We start from the raw sequence: 24,099 nt of genomic DNA, 5'->3' as shown, positions 1-24,099 counted from the left end.
CAGAGACACCAAGTCAAAGAGGGCCACCACCATCCTCTTTGCCTGTGGACTAGTGAGCACATTCAGCCCCCTGGTTAGGGGCTCTGGAACATGCTTTTGATGAGAGGAGCCATGTTGAGGTTGTCTCGGATCCGTGGCATCTCAGCCATGGAGAAGTGGCTGGCAGGCATACAGACAAGTTCCAGGTGTTTGTCAGGGGCGGATGAGGTCTCAGCTCCCCTTCACGGGTGTGCAGGCAGGCGTCTGGGGCAAGACATGAGCTGGCTAGAGTCGCCCGTCAATGATGGGGTTCTGCCATGGATCGGAAAGGAGCCAAGTGGCTGTGCAAATCAATACCGCCCATCTATCGCTCAGAACCCATTCAACATAATTGCCTGGAAATTGATAACATTTTGCTTTCTTGCTCAACTGCAGCTGCGCTCCTTACTCAAGGTTTCAGATGCAGTTACCTGCCCTTGGAGCGCTTTGTTACCCCCACGCTTGTCTCTTGATCCATGCTTTGACGGTCCGATGTATTTGTGTCTTTCACCATAAGCCACTTCAAACCCTTTCTGGAAGGAGGTGGGGGGGTCCCTCTTTTGAGTGACAATTCAAGATGCTTCCTCATTAAAAACTTAGATCTCCTTCCATTTGGAACTCTATTGCTGAAACACTTTATAAACTGGATCAGGAGGTCAGTGCTTCAGCGTTCTTAAATTACAAAGCAGAATGTTTAGGAAAGGGAAAAGATTTTCTTCCTCAGTGTTCAAAAGTGGGCACTTGAGACCTGACCTCTGTCGTTAGCTGAAGATACACCTGCAGGATTCTCGTGGCATTCCTGGCATAGAGGCTGGCAAGAGGTGCCAGCAAATGTAGATCAAGTGCCCGCTTATCCTGAATCCAGATGACCTCAAATAGATCTAACCACAGAATTCATTTGTAAACACTGCGGAAAGCTGATACTCATAATGATAGATGATAAACCTTAAAATGCCTTTGGAGCCATCAAGGAATCATTGATTCTCTTGGATTTGTGCTACACTTAATTCCCTGGAATTCTATCTCTGTGGACTGCTTGTGTGGAATATGTCTGCCAATAGCTATTTTATCCTTGGGGATACAAGCACCATTCTTATGGACCTATAAGAGAGGTAATTCTTGTTTCCCAACTTTCTCCAGTGGAATTTTGCAACGCCGTGGATTAGGTTCTCCTAGCCCGAGGTTGCAGTGGTGTCCTGACCCATCCCTGGGGCGCACGGTTTGTGGCAAATGTTGGGCCTCTTGATTGTCCAGACTGTACGGTTGCTCAGCCGCATTCCGAATAAGCTGGGGGTTACAGAATTTACTATGACTTGCCCCAAAAAGTCTGCCGTCCTATCAGGTTATTTTCAACTCACTGAAACCCCTGGATGTGCATAGGAAAGGCATCGACCAAGCAGGTGTTCCTGTTTGTCTCCCTCTTTTCTTCCCTAGAGACCCAATGACAAAGAGCAAAAGCTTTCAGGTTTTTTTTTTTTTCAGAACTGCTTCCCATGTGCAGGTGATGAATTCTGAAGCGCCCATGAATAGGGAGTGCTGTGAATAGGGTATTGTATCTGGAGCGGGAGGAAGTCTGCTGGCCTGGGAACTGTGAGGCCCATTCTGAAGTGCCCACTCTGAAACTAATTTGATGGAGGACCATGGAAAAAGGCCCTTTTCCTCTCTGGGCTCGTTTCCTCGGCAGTAAAATGAAGACCGTGATACCTGCTGCAGAGGGCAAGTGTGAGGGTGGACCGTGCGGGCCAGGGGGGCCCCAGGGGCTGGGGAGCACAGGAGATGGTGCAGGAGGTGGGGAGGCCAAGCGAGAGCTTAGGCCAAGAGCAGAGGTTTGGTCTTTGCTCTGGAGGGAGTGGACAACCAAGGGCTTCTGAGCAGGGGAATGAAGTGATTAGGGGCCTGGATATGCCCAGGTCTTTAAAAGATCAGCAGCAAAGAAGGCAAGAAAGTCCAGGCTACAGCCGGGAGACAGAAAAAGTAGAGCTCTTGTAAAGGGGCCCTCCTCACCTCCAAAGATCTCCGTGCTTAGGAAGAAAGTTCATTGCTAGAGAGGCAACCTGGACAAGGCCAGGAGAAGGGGGCCAGATGTGATATGAAATGATGAGGAGGACTGAAGACTGAGATCCTCCGTCTGGGGATCAAAGGCCTAAGTCAGATGCAAAACTCATCGAAAGGGCTCTGTCATGTGGATGAAGGTGCAGAAGCTGTGGGTGGCCCAGCAGGTGGATGTGGGCAAGGGGTGGGGGGCAGATGCCATGTTCTCATCCTTTCTCTAGCCCCAGTCCTTACCAGAAGAGTAGAAGCTTAACACATCTTTGCAGGACAAGGGGGTTTGCACTTGACACAATGAGAAAAACTTCCTAACAAGAGCTGGCTGGGAATAGCACACCCTGGTTTGGAGGTAGTGAGCTCCCTGTCACTCACTGGCAGAGAGCATTTGAGCAGGAACTGGAGGATTGCCGGTGCAGGAGGGAGTGGAGGGGGTGCCCACCAAGGAGGTGCTGCTCCCTCCAGTTCTGGGTCTCAAGGCATGCCTGGGTTAGTCAAGAACCTGGTGTCTGGTAGAAGGGAGGTGACGCCCCAGGAGGGCAGGCGAGCCCAGAAAAGAAAAGGTAATCCCGCCAGTGCTGGCCCTGCCTGCTGGAAATCACTCTTCAACAGGACAGGAGAGAAGATGAAAGGCATGGGGTGATGTTGGGAAAGGAGGGGTTCCTGTCCCTCTCTGGGCTGGCAGGGCCCCTCCATGGGCCTGTGGATATCCTGCTGAGGAGGGGGCATGGGGAGTGGGGAGACCCAATTCCTAGGTAGCTGTCACCCCAGCTTCCCTGTGGGCAGGTCTGAGTTGCCAGGGGACACTCGGCCCCCCGCTGAGGCGGGCGCTTCCTGTTCTGCCCCCCGATTGCAGAGCACGGTGTCAGCAGGCCCCAGTTAAGGGTAATTACATGATCTCTTAGATGACTCGGCCGCACTGGTCCCCAGGCTCCCTGGTCTCTTCCAAGACCCTTCTAAATCCTTTTGGCAGAATCGAAACGTCTGGAGCAAGATGTATTGCTTTGCCTTCCTTCTGACTTCCCACATAACAAAACAGGACGGGAGCCTGTCCCCTGAGTGGGTCTGATATGAGGTCATGGCTTCAAGTGTTTCAGAGAATTCCTTATGTGCCAGGCTATTCTCATCTCATCAAACCCTGACAAGGACTCCATGTATGTAGTCAGTATTACAGACTCCATTTTATGGATGGGGAAACTGAGGCCCAGAGAGGGGAAGCCACTTGTCCTGGGACACACAGCTAGTGATGGTGGAACCCAGATATGAACTGATTTGTCGGACGCAGAGCCTGAGCTGTGGGCCCTGCTCACTGCTGTCAGTGCCACCGTGGGTGGGGATGACTCAGGCGACCAGGGGAAGGTACCCCCTATCCCTTGCTGAGGCCTGAATTCCACATATAATGCCTTACAGCAAGGGGCAGTTTCCCTAATATTACTTTTCCATTCAACCCTGTGGGGTCAGCAGGGTAACTTAACATGCCCATTTTACAGATGCAGAAAATGAGGTCAGAGCTTGTGACTGGCAAAAACAGGACTTGAACCCAGACTTGTCTGACTTCCAGAGTCTGGGTTCTTTTTCCTACCTCACAGCCTCTAAAGGACAAGGACTAAGGTTTGCATAGAGCCAAGCCCGGGGCTGGGCCCCACCAGCAAAGGGCATCCCTGTGGCTATGGCTACACTTGATCTTCTCCTTCTGTCATTTTCCAGGAGCCGCCACAGGGGTGAAGGATGCTGCTTTGGGTGTTCTTCCTGGTGATCCTCACCCTCAGCAGTGGCTCTCACTCTTTCCCACCATCCCTGCCCCTCAGGTAAGTAGTCCTGCCACCAGGGCCTAGTTTCCCAATGTTCCCAAACCATCCCTGCAACCCAGTGGGGGATGATTTAGGGGGCTGCAGAATAGAGCCCTAAGCTGGCCCCCAGCCATCTCCTCAGCAACCCCCACGGCTCATCTCTGGGAGAGGGGTGGACTCTGAGCTCCAGAGAAGCCTCCTGGCCTGGGTCCTACCCTCTCTGGGGATGAACAGGGCAACGGGCAGAAGGACCTTACAGGGACATGAGTACAGCTCCCAGTTTCCTCGCCTGACCCTGCCACCCCGCCCTTTGACCTCTGACTCCTTCCATATAGAATCCCTCGGTATGCAGACGCCATCTTCACCAACAGCTACCGGAAGGTGCTGGCCCAGCTGTCTGCCCGCAAGCTACTGCAGGACATCATGAGCCGCCAGCAAGGGTAAGCTGAAGTCCTAGTGCTTTTTTCCCACATTTCGATGCATCAGAGTGTGGAGGGACTTTTGGTCCCTCCCCTTGGACAGCATCTGTCACTTCCCGATTTGCCATAGCAGAAGGGCCCTAATGTGAAGACCCGGCTTACCTCTAACTACAAAATGATCGTTGAACACCAACTCTGTGCTTCTCCCCATGTGAGGCTCCCAATAGTCATAATACCGACGGTAGTTACCATTAGATCATAATTCTGTACTGGAAACAAAGGCTCTGCGCTGGGATATTTCTGTGCACACAGGACAGTGCTGGGCTCACAAGTATTAGCCATTACTTTTAGTTTCCTACCTGTAACAACCCTACGAAGTAGGTGCTGTTTACTCTCATCTTGTAGCGAAGTTAATAGCTTCCGAAGGACACACACCAAATAGTGGCAGGGCTAGGATCCAAAGAGCCCGACATCACAGCCTGTACATTTTTTTATTTTGAAGAAGTTCCACACTTACAGAAAAGTTGCAGCAATAATACAATGGACTTCCACATCCCCTCCCCCATCTTCAACAATTACTACTGTTTTACCATATTTGCTGCCACACACACACACAAGCACGTGTGCACGTTGTTATTATTTTGCTGAACCATTTGAGAGTAAACTGCAGTCATCACAACCCTTTACTCTAAAATCCTCCTGCATGGTGCCTCCTAACAGCTAACAAAAGGACATTCTCAGACATAATCACAGAATAATTAGCACTTAAGTGTGCGTATACACATTTCACCAGTTTTCCCAAAATGTACTTTGTAGCAATTTTTAATGTTCCTGATCCAGGATCCTATCCAGGATCATGGGTTGCACGTAATTGTCATGTCTCTTTAGTTTCTTTTACTCTGGACAGTTCTTCAGTCTTTCATTGACATTGACCTTTCTTTTATTAGTAAAGGCCAATTATTCTTTATAGAATAGAAGGTCCCTCGCGTTGGATTTGCCTGATGTTTCGTCATGATTAGATTCAGGTTATGCGTTCACAGCAGCGATATTGTGTCCTTCTTGGTGCCCCATATCAGGAGGCACATGATGTCCATTTGTCCCATTATTGGTGAGGGTAACTTTAGTGGCTTAGTTAACATGATGTCTGCCAGGTTTCTCCTCTGTAAAGTTAATATTTCCCCTTTATAATTAGTAAGAAATCTGTGGGGAGATATTTTGCAAATATGTATTTCACAGCCTGTACTCTTCACTACTAAGTGCCTTCCTCAATGTTGCTGAATCTAATTCCGTTGGGTGGAAGAGTCCACATCGGATTTTGGAATAGGCATAGGGACCCACCGTGTTGCTTACTTTGCCCTGGCCTTTCCCAGGCTTCTCCACATCCTACCCAAATAGCAAGCTCAACTGTTGCTCTTTTTCTAATGTACTAGAATGAGAAGCCAGGAGCAAGGAGCAGAGGTACGGCTTGGCCGTCAGGTGGACGGTATGTGGGCAGGCCCAAAGCAGACGGCACTGGAGAGCGTCCTGGCAGCCCTGTTGCAGAAGCACAGGTAGGAGTATGCGTGTGCTCACACGTGTGTGTGGTTAGGGACCTCAGAGGCTTCCTTCCCCGTGGGTTGCCAGGAAAAGGAAAGAATCTCCACCTCTCTAAAGGCCTGGGGCTCTGCCAAGCAAACTGGGAATGAGGTCCCTCCTTACGCACGTCAAGTACTGGAGGAAGGGAAGAAAATGCGTGCTGGAGACAGGATCTTATCTACTGCTCTATCTCCAGCATGAAGCAAGAGGCCAGGCTCAGCGTCTGTGTAGGTTACTTACTCAGTAGTCCTGGGCTAGGACCCAGGAACCTGAATTTTAACAAATGTCCCAGGGGATTCTGATGCGGATGATCTGAGAGGCATACCCTGGATCCCTCGGCAAGTTCCCAAAACTATAAAGCCAAGGAAAGGCCAGCCCCTCCCAAAACCCTCAGGCAGACTAGCATGGGCAGCACGCAGGAGAGGGAAAGATGAGGATGGTGGATGACGGTCATTCCTCCTGTCAGTGACCCTCATGTTCCCACTGGGTGTCAGGGAAGATCAGGAATGAGTGCTCTTGTTTTACAGAGGAGGGAAACTGAGGCAAAGAAGGGGCAGCAGCTGGCCCCAAGTCACAAGACCCGTTTGCTTCCCTTCTTCACACGGAGCTCTACTTCACAAAGTTTCCCAGGGACGACATGACCGTTTGTGGGGAAACTCTGGTATATTTTTGAGCCTGATTTTAAACTGTGAGCACAAACAAGTCCCAGCATGGCTCTGCCAATCACTTCTGCACCAACCTATTAAGCAAATCCCGTTCCCAGCAGAGCTCTCCACGTGCTCCCTCACCTTCCTCCCAACCTAATTAGACACCAAGAGCCCAGAGATCTCACCAACTACAGTCCTGTGGAGACACAAGCAGCAGACAGATGGGCGGGCTGCAGGAGGGGTGAGAACCAGGCTGGGAGGCACACAGCAAGCCGGCTTCCTTGTTTCCCCCTTTGTGGAGGGACGAGGAGCTCGAATCACCTCTAAGGTCCCTAAGACTAGAATTCTAAGAATAATGCCTCCCCCCAGCCGCTCACGCTGGGATTAGGTCATCATTCACCTGCTGTATGGCTCCTGCCAGGCCCCAGTGGGGTAGGGTGCAGAGGCCCCAGGGAGGACCAGGTCCTAAGAATGCAGGCTTTGTTCCTGCAGGTTAAAAGCCAGAGACTTCACAGAGCAGGCAGGAAGGGGCCTGGAGGCTGCTCCAGCCATTGTTCCCCCTCTAGCGTAAGGGCTGCAAATCCCAGGATCTCCTGGGGGGCCTCAGGAAACAACGGAAGAATGAGTTCTTATACCTTGATAGTCAGAGGAGAGTGATCTGGAAGATGGCACATTTGTACCCCCACCACACTTTGTGTCCACCTAATGGCCCTGTGAGGAAACTGAGCTTCAGAATTACGTGTCCTCCCCTCCCTGGAAAAGTCGGCCGATGGCTACTGCATGCCAGGCTCTGGGCTGAGGGTACGGCAGTGGCTAGGACAACAGGGGGCCCTGCTCTCATGGAATTCATTGCTGCACCACCACACTGCAGCAGGCAGAAATTAAGCAAGTACCTGAACGGTGGATTATTTAATCTGTGATAAATGGTAAAAGATGTAAGGGGTGTGGTTGAACATATGTGCGGGAAGGAATAACCTAATCCAGCCCTGTCTGGGGATTAGAGGTGGCTTCTGCAAGGGGGAGCAACGGGCCCAGGATCTCAGCAGGAGTGGGTTGGCAGAACTGGGGCTAGGACTGAGGTTCGCTGCGCTGGACTGCACGAGACCCTTCCCTTCTCCCCACATTGCCTCTTCTGGAGCCCAGACCGCTCGTCCTGACCCTGGAGTACCTATCACCCCAGTTCCAGGTGTCTTGGCCAAACTCACCCATAGCTTCAGTCTCTCCAATTGAGTTTTATCTTTCTTTCTGCAACAGGTATTCCCAAGGATGAAGATACCACCTGTGTTTTTTGCTACCTGCAGCCAAAACACAATCGTATCCAGTTAATCCTATCGAATTTCTGACCTACTTTTTCCACCATAAATACAATAAAATTCCCCCATTCTGGTCTGCATCTCAATTTCCTTTTCTCTCCAGCCTAATTTTTTTTTAATGTGTTTTACAGAGTTACATTTCCCAAAGAGGTATTACAAGGTATACTACAAAAATAGCTAAGACGAACCATGAGAGACGATGGACTCTGAAAAACAAACAGGATTCTAGAGGGGAGGGGGGTGGGAGGATGGGTTAGCCTGGTGATGGGTATTAAAGAGGGCACGTTCTGCATGGAGCACTGGGTGTTATGTACAAACAATGAATCATGGAACACTACATCAAAAACTAATGATGTAATGTATGGTGATTAACATAACAATAAGAAAAATTTTAAAAATCACCCTTCCAAAAAAAAAAAAATAGCTAACATGTACCAAATAAGTACTTGGAGTGGTGGCAGCTTGATGCATAGAATCTCAGAGGCTCCTCACACGGCCTGATGGGAGGTATTGGTGTATTCACGTCACAGACAAAGCAATGAGGCACAGGAAATGTAACTGAACTGCCAAGGTCACTGCTGACAAGTGAGAGAACTGGGATTCAAACCCAGGCAGGCCAGCTCAGAACCAGGCTCTTTACCGTATCTGTCGACTCTGGGCCAAAGTCATCCTTCCTCCACTAGTGACTTGTTCATCTATGAGTGATATCATTTATTCTTTCAACAAATATTTATAGAGTACCCCCTAGGCGCCAGGCACTGTTCTAGGCACTGGGAATACAACTGTGAGCAAACAGGCAAAGCCCCTGATCTCATAGACCTTATATTCTAATGAGGGGGAAGAAAAATAAAAACAAGTAAGTATAGAATATGTTAGATGGTGGCGGTCGCCAAGGAGAAACATTTAAGGGACTGGAGAGTGCAGGAGGGCATTTTTGTAGCTATCATCCATACATGTGCTGTGCTGTGGTCAGGGAAGGCCTCAATGAGAGGGGGACATTTGACTAAAGGCCTGAAGGAAGAGAGGGGGTTGGCTATGTATCGGGGTAAAAAACATTCCAAGCAGAGTGAAAACCCAACATAAAGGCCCTGAGGCAAAAACACAGAAGGAGCAAGAGCAAGGAGGCCAACGTGGCTAGCTAGAACATTGTGAGGGTACAAGCAGAAGGTGGCTGAGGGGGAGCTGGAGGCCAGCTTGTGGGGATCCTCAGAGGCCATGGGTGAGGATTCAGGATGTTGCTCTTGGCAGGACTGGGGCTAGGACTGAGGTTCGCTGAGCTGGACTGCACGAGACCCTTCCCTTCTAGTAACCACCATAATAAAGTAAAAAAAAAGAGATTCTATGCACCAGGCGCTGTCACAGAGTTTAAGTGGAAGAATGACATGAACTGATTTGCATTTTAAGTCACTCTTAGAAAGGGTCGAATTCTGGATACTTCCGTAGAGGAGAACTAATTTGCTGATGGATAGTATGTGGGGATTGGAATGAAGTCAAGAATGATTCCAAAGTTTTTAGCCTAAGCGACTGGAAGGATGGAGTAGCCATTTAGAAGCTTTGGGGAGGATAATTAGGAGTTGAGCGCAGAATTAGGAGTTTGGGTTTGGACCTGTTGAGTCTGAGATGCCACTTAAGTGTCCAAGTAAGGATGTTGTGCAGGTACCTGTGTATATACGTCTGGAGTCCGGAGGGAGATCCCGGCAGCCAGTTTGGTTCGGCAGCCACCAACTCTGAAAGTTGGGAGAGTAGGTTAGATCACCAAGGAAGAACAGAGAGCATAGAGAAGAGGTCCAAGGACTTATCCCAGGGAATCCCTATATTTAAAGTTCTGCAGAAAGATGAGGAACCAGTGAAAGAGACTAAGAATGAGCAGGCAGTGAGATGACAGGAAAACTACAAAAGAGAGGAATTCCAGAAGCCAACCGAAGACAGTGTTTCAAGAAGGGAGTGACCTAGAGTACCAAATGCTGCTGATGGGTCAAGACAGTTGAGAACTGATCAATGAAGTGACCATGGGAGCCCTGCTGACTTGGCAAGAACAAATTGGGTAGAGTGGTGGAGGCATAAGTCTGACTACAGTGGATTCAAGAGCAGATGATAGGAGAGGAACCAGAACTGGTGGGTATAGACCTGGCTGTCCAATATGGTGGCCACCAGCCACATGCGGCTATTGAACACTTGAAATATGTCTAGGACAAGCTGGGATGCGCTTTAAGAACAAAACAGACACTGATCTCAAAGACAGTATGAAAAAAGAATACAAAATACCAGTGTTTTTTATATTGATTATATATTAAAATAGATATATTAGGTTAAATAAAAGACATGAAAATTAATTTCACCTTTTTATTTTTTTCTAAATGTCTTTCCTTTTTTAAATTTTTATTATTATTTTTTTTAAGATTTTATTTATTTACTTGTCAGAGAGATAGAGCACAAGCAGGGGGAACGGCAGGCAGAGGGGGAAGTAGGCTCCCCACTGAGCAAGGAGCCAGACATGGGACTCTATGCCAGGACCCTGGGGTCATGACCTGAGCCAAATGCAGATGCTTACCCAACTGAGCCACCTAGGCGTCCCAAATGTCTTTCTTTTTATTAAACAAACAAACAAAACCCCAATAAACTTCTGTTTTTATTTTTTAATTTTGTTTATTTAAGTAATCTCTACACCCAGCATGGGGCTTGAACTCACAACCATAAGAGTCACATGCTCCTCTGACTGAGTGAGCCAGGTGCCCCTCTTTTTTTTTACTTTATTATGGTGGTTACTAGAAAGTTTATTATTTTTTTAAGATTTTATTTATCTTGAGAGAGAGCAGGGGGAAGGGCAGAGGCAGAGGGAGAGAGAATCCTTAAGCAGGCTCCGCACTCAGCGTGGAGCCCCACGTAGGGCTCCACCTCACTTCCCTGAGATCATGACCTGAGCTGAAATCAAGATCAGATGCTTAACCGACTGAGCCACCCAGGCGCCCCTGGTTCCTAGATAATTTAAAATCATCTGTGTGGCTTGCATTATATCCCTATGAGACAATGCCGGGAGAGAGAATTCTTTTGAAGTTTCGCCGTGACGGGAAGCAGAGAACGGGAAGCCACTGACCACAGGGCGTCTATGTCAGTGATTACTCAGCTTTTTCTATTCACGGACCATTTCACCTGGGCCAGATACCCCCCCCCACCCCCTCCCCCCCACCCGCCTCTTAGAAGCCAGGAGGGGGGGGGGGGGGGGGGGGGGGGGAGATCAAATTGTTCTATATTTTGCTTCGAGTAATAGTTACACCAGTGTCATGAGATATAAAAATTCATTGAGCCGTACACTTAAGATTTGTGCATTTTGCTATAACTAAATTAAAAAAAAAAAAAAACTAGGAAAAGTCTGGATGATGAGATGTCTGTTTTGATAAAAAGTACAGCATGAATGGCAGCATTCTAGAGTTGCTGCGGGCGCGGCGCCGACAGCCCCCCCCCCCCCCCCCGGTCCTTCTGCAGCCAGGGACATCCAGCGCTGACCTCGGGCCTGGCAGGCAGGTCTCCAGTCCCGCTGCACCAGCGCTGTAAAGCTGGCTCGATTCTTCACAGGCCGTAGACCACCTGCTCTCTCTGGGAGGCCCCAGTGTACCCTCCAAGAAAGAATGTCAAGCATGGGAAAGGCTCTGCAGGGGGCCACTGTGGCCGGCTCTGGCGAGGAGGCCATACCAACAATGGGGGACAAAAGCCCCCTCCAGAGGAGAAGGCTGGCCTTTGAGGGCTGGCAGTCCACTTCAACCGAGAGAGGCGGGCAGGCCGAGAACCTGCCGAGGAAGGAGCACAAAGGAGGAAGCTGCTGGGTGGTGGACGGGCCACAGCCAGCCTCCCTCCCCCAGACCCACCTGCTCATCTCTTTCCTCCACCCCAACAAAAGCAAAAACTGAGACCTCTCTCAACTTCCAATTAGTTTTTCAAACGAAATAATGAACACTGGGCCCTACAGCTACTTATGCTTTTCGAAGGGAATGCAATTATAAAGGAAAAAACCACGGTGGCAACAATTCCTGCGCTTTATCACCATTGACTACACCACCAGTGGTGTCGTGAAAGGCTTCACCCCTCCCCGCGGAGGGGCTGGGAGCTTCTTATTCCCGTGGGGGTCCTACTTAAGACCGAGTGCTATTTTTTTCCCCTAAAGAAATGCTCTAGTCAATGGGGAACTTGTCGCTTTTAATAATAATCCCTTATGTTTGTATTAACTTCAAGTTCACAAAGAGGCTTCCCAACCATTGCTTCATTTGCTCCCTCCCACAGGCCCCTGGAGAAAGGCAGGGGTGGGAGGTCAGGTGCCCCCGTGGGGTCCCACTGCCCGGAGGGAGCAAAGCTGGGAACTGATTCCTGATTCCAGGGCAGTGCTCCGGTGTGGTTTCAAGACTCCAGTCCCTCAGGAAATGCGAGCTGGGGAATCGGATGAATTAAACAATCAAACACATGGACTTGATGCAGACTGCTTTACTCTGCTCCTATCAACACACAGGAAAGAACAGTGACGACCATATCTACGCTGATCAAACACTGAGTCAATGAGGAGGGCCGGGCACTTTGGTTAAGTGTTTTGGGCATGACCTCATTTAATCCTTACAAAGCCCTTAGACATATTATTGCCATTTTTACTGATGGGAAACCAAGGCTCTGAGGGCTAAGGAGGGGCACAGCGGCTAATCAAGCAGGTCAACTGGACTCTAAACCACCATGGTTAATACTTCTTAGAGAAAGCCAGGCCCAGCACTCACTGTGGCGTCGAAGAAAAACCAGAGTCAAATGGTAGTTAAAGCAGTAAAAACAGGTTTCATTCAGGACTGCAATACGGGGAAAGAGACCTCAGTACAGAACCGGGCTCAATTCAGAACACAGCATGGGCAAGTGGGAATTTACAGCCAAGGGGCAGGGTGGGGGATCAGTGGATGGAAGAAGGAGCTTCCGGCTAAATGGACCTAACAGGACCCTTGCTGAAGACCGGCCAGGGTGATCAGACATCACCTGAGGGGCAGTAGAGGATGTCCAGCTAAGTTGGAAAGCAATCTGATTAAAATCATATTTCCACCCCCCCCACCAATTGAGTAAATACTGTTAGAATTACCTGTATTTCAAAAGTTATCTGAATGTATTTATGTTTCAACTAATAGACTTAGAGGCGATGAGCAGGAGCAGGTGTACGTAACCAGGGGCTAATTAGGAAGGTGCCAAGCACTGAACCAAGCACTTCAGATGCACGACGCTCCTTTAGTTATACGACGTGGGCACAGTTATTATCTCTCTTCCACAGAAGAGGAGGCTTAGAGAACTGCAGCCCCTGGCCCCACATCCCTCGGCCTCAACCACCCTAACAAGCGGTGACAGCAGGCTTGCCTGACACTCGATCTATCCACTGGACCATACCATTCACTATGACTTCTCTACAGATACTATACACCCTCTGGGTGATGGTGGTCCCGGCACAACTTCAAAAGGGGCATCCCTGACATAAATGTGTCTGAGCCTAAGAATACTCATGGGTTCAGCCTCCTTTTAAGACAATTCCTCCCCTCCCCCACTGCACACCAAGCCCAAACTGTCAAGGCAAAAGCAGAGGGGCCTTCAGACACCAACAGGGCTCCTTTGCAGACAGAAGGTGCCCACTGCTGGAGAAGAAAGGATGCTCGCTTTTCCAGGCAATTCTCAGTCCTGTTAGGCAAGAGGCAAGAAGGAGTAATGGAAAAAGGCCTGGAGAAAGACCATGGCCACCGTGTCAACAGTACTTCCCAATTACGTCCTCCTGTTACGTGCCCTGGGGATCCCAGAAGCCCAAACAAACTCTCAGTTAGGCCTCTGTTCCTGTTATTATCTTTATTCCAAAACAGATTAATTACAAATTTCAACTTTTCAAATGCAACACCTGGCAGCTAAGTTAGGAATATTCACAGCATCTGGCTAGGGCACCATGCCAAAGAAACGGAGTATCGGGGCTCACAGGTATCCACTCTGTGTTGGGGAAACAGGAAACAACAAGCAAAAGTATAACCACAATTTTGACTTTTTTCTGTTTAAATAAAGTTTCTTCATTCCTCTTTACAAACTGAATTGTTCTTGACTCCTTTTCTTGATACTCATTCAGCTTTCTTCTTCCTTCCTTCTTCTGACACTAGTGTGCTGTTCTGAAAGAAAATGGGGACAAACGGGATTACTGAGGTTTCAATTCACTGTTACAGTTCCTAACTGGTGACAACAGAGGGACCAAGGCCCTCTGCCATTGGTAAGATCCCACTTTATTTATTTATGGCCCATCTCATTTCACAAGAGGTTGTGAGACAGCTAGTTCTAACCATAGCTGATGACAATGTAAATAAAAAACAATGACACAAACCTGACAACTAAGAAAGTGGCATATGGAGCTCTGAGGTGAGGGAATTCCAGGCACACCTCTCACAGTGCAAGGCCAAAAAGACAGTGTAAATTTCAACTAGGGGGAAGAAAAAGGAAAGCTTGAAGAATGTTCGTCTTCCATCTCCCAGACTCCAGATCTGCCAAGCAGCCCGGGGCCCTTAGGGAGCTTGGAAGACAACATTCTGCCACTCAGTACAGAAACCTGCACCATACTCCGGCCATGCAGGACTCCTGTCATGTTCCTGCCAATGGTCAGCCTCAGCATCTAAACCTAAGAATGAGTCTCAAAAATGGGACTCAGCTCACAGAAAAATTTTAAGAGGGGATAAAAACCTTTCAATCTCTTTATTCCTTCTTTTCCCATGGCTGTCCTTCCCTAGACTCAAAGAACTGATGGGGAAACACAGGAACGAAAATGACAATCCAGACGGCCACCGTGCAACCAGGAGGGTGAAACAGCAAACAAGTGTTTCGGCAGCTCCAGCAAGCAGAGCGCCGACACACACGCCGTCCCGAGCGGGCAGTTATACCCAGTGGTGAGGGCGGACGTGATGGATCCGCAGTCTCACAGGATGGCAGGCCCCAAGCTAATTAATCAGTAGTTCTGGGGGACATACACAGGCACAGAACTAATCCTGAGGGCTGAAGGGAGTGCTCCTAATTCCCTGCCAACATCCAAGTACACTAAAATGTGTGTGCTCCGAAATGTCCGTGCAGAGAGGACAGCATGAGTACGAAGGAAGAAGAGCTGAAAGGCTAGTGGTTCACAAGCCACCATCTTGGCTAAGAAGTTATACCCTCTATCAAGCCTCATCAAATCAATGTCTGTCCTTGGATCCAAATCACTTAGCTACCAGGGACTTTCCTTTAAAATACTAGGTCCCAACCTCTGGAAGTCCCAAACGTCCACATGATCAAGCATTTTTCCTTTCTTTCAAGCAGTGTGATTTGTGGGTAGCAGCAGCGTGAGGGTAGACTATCTACATAGCAAGAAAAAAAAAATCAATCCAGAATTATTTCAAAGAATTAAAGAGCTCAATAATTAGCAGAAAGGACTAGTTCAAAAGTGAAATCCCAGAGCAACTCTAATTCAGGACAAAACCAATTGGGTATGTCAGGGAATGGGGGTGGGGACAAGGGACTGACTACACAGGGGAACTTTCTCAAGTGTAGAAATAGTCTGTCTTGACTGAGGTGGTATTTACATGATCGAGTAAATTTGCCAAGATTCACAGATTGTACACAAAAATGGTGAATTTTACCAGATATAAATTATACCTCGATTAAACCCGAGAAAAACAAAACCAAGACAAATGCAGTCTTTCTGTGTTGAGGATTAGATGTACCAGCTTCTGCTCCCACGTCAGTGAAAAGGCTCTATGGTCTATGCTTTTGTCGATCCCTCTGATTTGCAGAGGATTAAACATTAGATGGCTCCGTTTTTTTGGCAGGGATCAGGGAACATAAATGAAAACTCAGATACCTCCCTTTTCTCTTTGTTGGCCTAGTACAGGGGTCAGCAAATGCCAAATCCAGACCACCACCTGTTTTTGTAAATTAAAGTTGTAATGGGGGGCGCCCAGGTGGCTCAGTCAGGTAAGCGTCCGACTCTTGGTTTCGGCTCAGGTCACGATCTCAGGGTTGTGGGACTGAGCCCCACATCGGGCTCCCCGCTCATCTTGGGATTGCGTGTCCCTCTCCCTCCCCTTTTGCCCCTCTCCCAGCTTGTGTGCATGCTCTCTCTCTCTCTCTCAAATTAATAAAATCTTTTTAAAAAGTAAAGTTTTATTGGAACACAGCCATGCTCATCTGTTCACAGTCTACTCCTGCTTTCACATACCAGTGGCAGAGTTGAGCAGCTGCGACAGAGGCCATTCGGTCTGCAAAGCCTAAAACACTATCTTTCCGGAATACTTTTGCTGATCCCGAGTCTAGAGGAGTTGATCAATGAAGCAGACACTCCCTCTCCTTCCTTCCCTTCACCCTGCCTCCATTTCCGTCCTCATCCCAGGATTAATACCTAGAGAATGGGTGATCTTTCACGTGGCATTTTAGCCACACAGGGAGCAGCCCTGAACTACACCCTTTGTTTTAGGAACCAGGGTTCTGATGCTGGCTTTGAGCTATGGCCAATAGTCCTTCATAATTGAGTCTCACCAAACCATACTGCTTGGCCCAACCAAAGATTAGTGTTATAAAAAGGCCTACAAACAGTGACAAGGTGTGCCAGGATTTGCCATGGGACCATCATTTTGTCAACTTAGATGTTCTGAATGGGGTCCCCATTCAAGGAGTCCAAGGTTGCCTGTCTTATCCTCAACTCCACTCTCCTATAAACACAGAGAAAGGGGCTGCTGTCTATAAAGTACCCCATGGACATAAGGGAGGATGGAGTCTAATGTAGTCAAAGCCAGGTCAGAGTTACCCCATCAGTTGGGCTAACTCAGGGAGCTTTGATTTTTGCCCTGGTCCAGTCATAACCTGGTCCAGGAAGTTGGAACATGGCCCCAGATTTCAGCTTTGGCTTGGGGAAGGTGGGAAGGAACGAGTGGGCTGAAAATCAGATAAACAACTGACATGCACGAGGTGGGCAAGATGGGAAAGGGGCCCTGCTTCTGGGATGAGTCCACCCTTCATCTTTACCGTAGTGTCCTATATTTTGCCAATCTACTGCTCTGCTCTGCAGCGATCCTGCCAAAGGAAAGAGGGTTTGAGAATCAAGAAAGGACAGTGGGAAGAGAAATAAGCTTGAGAAAAGAAATGGCAGCAAACACCCAACCAGAGCTTCCGTTAGGGTCAATGATTTCCCCAGTGGCAGAGTTTGTTCTAGGACTCACAAAGACAGAAACAGAAGAGTGGGCTTTAACTTTCTGTATAAGGGGTGTGTGTGTGTGCGAGTGTGCGTGCGCATGCTGGAGAGGGGTGAGAACCATGGTCTCTCTCCTCAGAAAATGTACACAGTTTTAGGATTCCAGATTAGGACCTCCTGCTAAGCAGGATCTAAATCTACCTCACCTTCCCCTTGATTTTGTTCATCTCGTGCGGGCAACTTCCAGAAAAGAGAGAACTCCACAGAGTGCAGCCCTTTGGCTCCCTGGGGCCTGGACTGGCTGCTACCAGGGAACAGGCCCCTGCTTAGAAAAAACAGCTGAATCCCTGGCTCTTTCTCAGATGCAATGCACAGCTGCCAAGTGAAGGCTGTTGGAGGGGCAGAGAAATGAAGCAGCTGCCGCGGCCGGCGCTCAGGCGGAACGTGGATTACTAAAGGGAAGTGAGGGAGCACGTCGGGACCAGTCTCCAAGGCGAGGCTCTCAGAAAGCTCACAATGGAGACTCGAGCAGGCTGAGACACGTAGCTCTCGTGCCTACCGACAGTCTCTGAGAAAGCCTCTGATCTGACCCAGTGAACTGGAGCCGTGCTGGAGGGCACACTCTTGAGTTCGATTCTTACAGCAAACGTCTTGGAGGAGAAAGCAGGGCGCATCTGAAACTGTTAACTTCCAAAGGTGAAAGCAACTCTGACCTTTTCCTATTGACCTTTACGCGCCTGAAATCACCCAAGTTCTCATAAAGTCCAATCAATGAGAAACACCTATGTGACATTTAAATGTGCCTCTCATCCAGGTGCGGAAGTCAAGCTGCCGGCGAGCTGCCGCCAACGCGCTGACATCCGACTGCTTGTGCAAACCTAAGGTGGTGTGGTTGTCAGGGCCGTGGTGGAGGCTACTGGGCAGGGCTCCCTGTTGGGGGCCTCTTATAACCTGCGGCAATTTCGGGGTGGCGGAGGGACTGGGAAGCGCACGGACCTCATGTCCGTGGGTCCATCAGGGGTTGCAGAGGAGGAATTCTCTGGGGCCCGGGAGGAGGGCAGCATAGGATTCTCTGTGGCAGTAGTGAACATTTTTATACCAGCCAGCACATTACCGACAATCTTCGGTCACACGTGTTCTAATCCACTCTAATCTTCATAAAGAAATTTTCTTCTCTTATTCTAATGTGTCAGGGCGTAAATCACTGTGGTTTTAATACACTGAAAGCTGATCACCAAGGCCCTTTTCTGACTTAAAAGGCTAGATTAAGGTGTCACACTTGCCCCCAAGGATCCGAATCATTCTACCACAAACCCTTGTTCAAAGAGCTGGGTGAGCAGAGCTGACAAAAATATTTCTAATCCCCCTGTGAGTCCCTGGCCCATCCCCAAGCCTCACCTCTTGATTGCCTGCTGGGCCAGCATCCGATTGCCAGCCAGAAACGTCACACTGCCCAAGACAGCCAGGTACTTCAGGGTCTGGAACATGTTGAGCTGAGTCCAATAGACATACATGAGCCCCAGCATCGCTGCACGGACAGATGTCATGATAGCCAATTAAGTGAGACAGTGACAGTGGCCTCGGACAGAGGACAGTTAGGAACAGTAACTGCTGGATTCTGAAGAAGTCTCCAGTTCTAGACCAGCTGGTTTTATTCCTTTTATCCGATGCCAGAAAATAAATAACTCAATATACTTACTTTGGCTACCAAAAAATCCAGACGTAAAAATCAGACCTCAGCACCTCAGCTACTTTAACTATCTTGTTCCATGTTCCAGCTCACATCTGCTTTATTGTAGGTTTTATCTTTATTTTTTGTCTTGTTGTTGTTTTTTAAACATGACTGTCCTATTATATTTAGGATTCATTTTATTTTTCAAATTCTGAACAAAAGCATGCAGGATTAAATAAATGAATAATTTCCTTTCCATTACAAAAAATGATTAAGGGTATTTTGCCAGTGTGACTAGGAAGGAAGCAAGGAGCACTAGGCAGGAAGGGTTAGTGAAAAGGGCTCAGGTCTGGGCACTGGGAGCCCTGGGTTCTGGTCCAGGCTCTGCCCTTCCCAGCCACTTCCATTTCTCTGAGCCACCATTCTCTCACTTGTCAAACGGGGATCATAATTCCTGCCCTGGGCACCCCCAACAGGGTTGTGATGAAAATCAAATGAGGGAATGTGCACAAAAAGCACTCTGGCAAGGAAAGTGATGGCTCTAAACAAATTTATATTCAGGTTTTGTTCTCAGCCTGACTCGGGAGGGCTATCATTCAAATCCAGTAACTGGGCTGGAGAGAAAGGTCATCTGGTCAATTTTGCCCAGAAGAATGACGGATGAACTACAGCAGGGGTTCTTAACCATTTCTGAGGTCACGGACCACTGTGAGAATCTGATCAAAGTGATGGACTCCCTCTTTCCCCAGAAAAACACAGACACACATTTGCCTAGAATTTCAAGTGATTCATCTGTGGAGCCCCACAGACTCCGCACACTATGGACACACAGAGGGTTACTCCTGAAAGAGTCAACGAAATCAGAAAAGACTACTGAAGTCTCGGGGCGCCTGGGTGGCTCAGTTGGTTAAGCCTCTGCCTTTGGCTCAGGTCATGATCCCAGGGTTCTGGGATTGAGCCACGCGTTGGGCTCCCTGCTCAGCAGGAGAGTCTGCTTCTCCCTCTCCCTCTGCCCCTACTCATGTGCATTCTCTCTTTCTCTTACTCACTCTCTCTCAAATAAATAAAATCTAAATAAATAAATAAATAAAATCTTAAAAAGAAAAAAAAGAATACTGAAGTCTCAGTAAAATGCAAGGCACCACAGATGCAACAGGGTCAAACGTCTCTGAAATGCTCAGCTGATTTGTGAATTTACTGTCTTGTTATGTTTAGGTACGGAGTTCTCAAGAGAACAATGCAGAACAGTGTGTCCAATTGTGGAAGAAACTGTTTTCTATTACTGTCCAGACACAGCCGCCAGCAAACGTGAAGATCGATATACAGTGGGGAAAGATAACCTTTGGAAACTGCATTAATGCTCTTCATCCAGAAAGATGGCTCAATGTAAAACTACGATAAGTGAGTAATCTCTGGAAATGAACAAGGCTATTGAGTAGGGGTAAATGGCAAGCCACCAGCAGCCTAGCACAATGAAACCCAAAATAATGACAGCTGTTCTAAGCTGATGGACCAAACAGGTTTATCATCATATTAACTGTCCTAAAAGGCCGGGAGGAAGCGGGAAATGTTATGCTATTAAGTCATTATATAGTTAATAGGTTGTGGGTCTACTTAACAGGGCTTTCGCGTGGGCGGGCCAAATGTCAGAGGAGGTTAAATGGAATTAGCAGCCTGTGGTGCTTACCAGCATGTCCCAGGTGAAAGATGATCGTGCTTGGAGCAAAAGTGAAGTTGGAGACATTGGCACCAATCCGGATCCACTGAACGATGGGGAGAAATAAATTAAAAAGACATTAGAACTTGAAAAGGAAGACAACACATGCCACGTCAATGCTAATCCAATGAACAGCCCCAAGGGCTTAAAACTTCATGCACACTTGAAGGACAGGAAATTCTTCCAAGTGACAACCACCCTATTATAAGTCCTTGGGAAAAAAATTGTTCCCTTTCCTCTTTAGAAAGGCATTCCGACACGTGCTTTCAAATGTGCTTGGGTAACTCAAACCTGAACATCCTTTTTAATGACAGCAAACTCTTCTATTTTAAAGCAGGTGAAACCACGAAGCTGAAAGGTCAGAGACCACATTTATGATGAAGTCACTGGCACTCCGCCTAATTCCTCTAAGTACGGGTAAGATAAGCCCCCTGGCAGCCGGCAGGGTGCGCACTCTTGCTCCGGGTTCTGTGCCTTTTGGAATTCTGATCACTCAAATATGAGAACAGGTGCACCTACTCAACACTGGGTTGCTGAAAGATCATGCCGTGCCTTCCAGATTTAGACTGACCAATAATTACTTTACTGAAATCAATGAACGAATTAGGAACACAGGCAACTAACCTCCCAAAAGTAAGAGCTACTGAGTTTTCCATGCAGTTCTCAAAGTTCTCTGAACTTTGAGGATATGCATCTCATAATTTTTAAAGAGAGACAAAGAAAAAAATTGGTTAAAAAAAAATTCAAATAGTACATTAAAGTATAAAAATTTCCTTCCTTTGTACTGCCTAAAAGGTCCTCTCTTGGGAGGTGACCGACACTAACTAATAATGCCTTTTTAACGTTTTTACACAAAGAGGATCATACAAACATACTATCCTACCCCTGCCCTGCTTCACTCAGTAAGACATCATGGCAATCTTGTCATATCAGCATATAAATCTATCCATTCTTTTCTTTTCTTTTTTTTTTTTAAAGATTTTATTTATTTATTTGACAGAGAGAGACACAGCGAGAGAGGGAGCACAAGCAGGGGGAGTGGGAGAGGGAGAAGCAGGCTTCCCGCTGAGCAGGGGAGCCCGATGCGGGGCTCGATCCCAGGACCCTGGGACCATGACCTGAGCTGAAGGCAGACGCTTAACGACTGAGCCACCCAGGCGCCCCTATCCATTCTTTTAATAAACTTGCCTATTATCCCATTATATGATGTACCATAATTTATTTAACACTAGCTTTTATGAGGACTTTGGGTTGTTTACAGTTTTAGGCTCCAAATGCTGAAATGCACTGCCTCTGTACCCTGCTTTTATAGAGCTATCAGCACTGGGCCTTGCTTTTTCCACACTTGACCTCATCTGAACACTCTTACAGAGCATCCGAATCCATGTACTTTTATCGTTTTTAGTGGCTGTTAGGGACTTTCTCATGCCCTTCATTAATGGATCAGTTTACTTGGCTGCTCCCTCGGAGTGGGGAATTTTAGTTATTCTAAAATTTTTTGACCATCGGTTCAGGTCACAGCTGCTGGACCCCTCTGGAGCTGTGCTGAGGCAAGAGCACAAAGCCTCCTTTAGAACAGCTACATCTGCTGAGTCTGGCGCCAGACACACGCTGCCCATGCTAATTACAGCTACTCACCAGAGCAAAGAGCAGGAGCAAGGGCGAGAGGATCAGGGCGGTGAATGTATTGGACACCACCGTGGGGGGTCTCTTCTCAGGCTCTCGGAACAGGTGCTGCCGAAAGAAGACATACCAAGAGTGTTGAAGAATGTGCCCTTCCCAGCAGGGGCTGCCATGTACACTAGGGACCAAAATGCCAATGACAGTCAAGAAGAAATGCTTCCCAGGGGCTACACCCTCCTGGCAGAGAGTGGACACTTGGCCTTTTGCCTCTTCTCAATGCTGGCTTCTAATCCCAGAGGTCTTCTTCCAAAGACACCAGTGCCAGCCCACTACTTGGTCAACCCTCTTTTTCCCTCGAAGACTCATTGCCATTTAGAAGTTAGAAAATACAACCCATCCAATGGCATTTGCCTACTGTCAAAGAGGGTGCCTGCGGGGGAGGTGGGGGGACCTGGGTGGCTCAGTTAAACATTTGACTTTGGCTTAGGTCCTGATCGCAGGGTCCTGGGATCTAGCCCTGCATTGGGCTCCTCACTCAGCAGGGAGTCTGCTCATCCCTCTGCCCTTTGCCGCACTCATCATCTCTCTCTCTCTCTTTCTCAAATAAATAAATAAAAATCTTAAAACAAAAAGAGGGTGCCCAGGTATATGGATGGTTTAGATGACAGACACCCAAGGCAGGACTCTGAATTTCATAATGCTTCTGGGTTCCTAGGGTGGCAGTACCATATGCTGCTGCCCGACTTCAGTTAGGTAACTGGGGTAACCTCACTCTCCTTTACAATTTAAAAAAGCCTCACTATGGATGGTTCCAACCATAACTCACCCCTTCTGCATCCAGCCCATGGCTCTAAGGAAGCCCTAAATAAACTTTCTTCCTTCCTTGTTCTGCCCGATTTCTGGAATTGAACCAGAAAGCTGGGCAAGCACTGCTCTGGTATTTCTTTGTTTTATTTGTTTTTTTTTCTGAGAAACTCTACATGAAGATCTTTGGGAAGCTCATCTAGATAGTGTCATCCAGCAAAAGCAGGGATGGACTGGGAGTCCAGAGACTTCTATCTGGGCCCAAGTAAAGGGGCAAGTTGCTTTACCAATCTTTCCCTCAATATCTAGCTGGAAAGTTGGGGGCGATGACCATCCTATTAGGCCTGTAAGGAGGCTGTAAGACCAAATGTAATAGGGCATCTGACTATGCTTTGTAAGCTCTGACACATGCAAATTTAACTTTTTTACAGACTTTCTTCCAATGCATAAACTTGTAACTGTCGTTCCTTGCCAATGTCCAGCCAACCCAGCTCCATGATGAGGCAGCCCCACCTGGGAGTCCTGTTCCCAAATTTTTGCCTCAGATCGTCTTTGCTGCCGCTGCCATTAAGGGATCTCTAACACTGTCCTGGCAGTTGCTGCCACCTAGTCCACCCTACAACTCAGGCAGCACCCTTCATCATCACGGTCGTACCTTCTACAATTTCACTGCATTTGACAATCTTAAACAATGCTATATCAACATTAGGAGGATTTCAAAAAGAATCCTATTACAACACCCTTTGGGCCCTTGTCCTTTTTTTTATTAGTGAAAAAGGAGTAAGTAGTCTGCCTGAAACATTTCAACATTAATTCATATGTGGTCTGAATAGTTTCCACGTTACTACAGTATGATTATTTCTCATGACTGCAAAACAGCCCACTGAGTGCGTCCACCTCCATTTCCTTAACCAGTGGCTCAAACTGCTTAACAATTACTAGGTTTATTTCATTTTGTTTATGTTTATTTTGTAAAATGTTTTAGAAACTTTTCAAAGTCTTTCTTTCCTTTTTGGTTACCTACTTTTTTTTCCTTTTTTAAAAGATTTTATTTATTTATTTGACAGAGAGACACAGCAAGAGAGGGAACACAAGCAGGGGGAGTGGGAGAGGGAGAAGCAGGCTTCCCCACAGGGCAGGGAGCCCAATGCGGGGCTCAATCCCAACCTGAGCCGAAGGCAGACACTTAACGACTGAGCCACCCAGGCGCCCCTGGTTACCTATTTTGATGCTCACCACAGTCTCATGAGCTGAGCTGGGCAGAGACTGCTAACTGTGTGCA

General features: G+C 47.9%; 2 protein-coding genes across 2 annotated transcripts in view; one reads left to right on the top strand and one right to left on the bottom strand.

Annotated features, from left to right (window-relative positions):
* Positions 1 to 3,792: 3,792 nt before the first annotated feature.
* On the top strand, positions 3,793 to 7,893 carry GHRH (growth hormone releasing hormone). The gene is made up of 4 exons (XM_021689230.1): positions 3,793 to 3,872; positions 4,190 to 4,294; positions 5,704 to 5,823; positions 7,750 to 7,893. Exons 1-4 carry the CDS (start codon positions 3,793 to 3,795, stop codon positions 7,763 to 7,765), a joined length of 321 nt encoding a protein of 106 aa, XP_021544905.1. The 3' UTR covers positions 7,766 to 7,893.
* Positions 7,894 to 16,831: 8,938 nt separating this feature from the next.
* The window catches only part of RPN2 (ribophorin II), a 51,570-nt gene continuing 44,302 nt past the window's right edge, over positions 16,832 to 24,099 (bottom strand). Inside the window, exons 14-17 of the mRNA XM_044919041.1 lie at positions 22,029 to 22,124; positions 20,361 to 20,436; positions 18,400 to 18,529; positions 16,832 to 16,883 (exon numbers count right to left, since the gene is read on the bottom strand). Of these exons, the coding sequence (XP_044774976.1) occupies positions 16,832 to 16,883; positions 18,400 to 18,529; positions 20,361 to 20,436; positions 22,029 to 22,124 (354 nt within the window). The remainder of the gene's footprint in view (positions 16,884 to 18,399; positions 18,530 to 20,360; positions 20,437 to 22,028; positions 22,125 to 24,099) is intronic.

This window comes from Neomonachus schauinslandi, chromosome 10 (genome assembly GCF_002201575.2).
Source record: "Neomonachus schauinslandi chromosome 10, ASM220157v2, whole genome shotgun sequence".
NCBI lineage: Eukaryota > Metazoa > Chordata > Mammalia > Carnivora > Phocidae > Neomonachus > Neomonachus schauinslandi.
The sequence above is the reverse complement of the archived record's forward strand: the minus strand, read 5'-3'. Positions and strand labels throughout refer to the sequence as shown.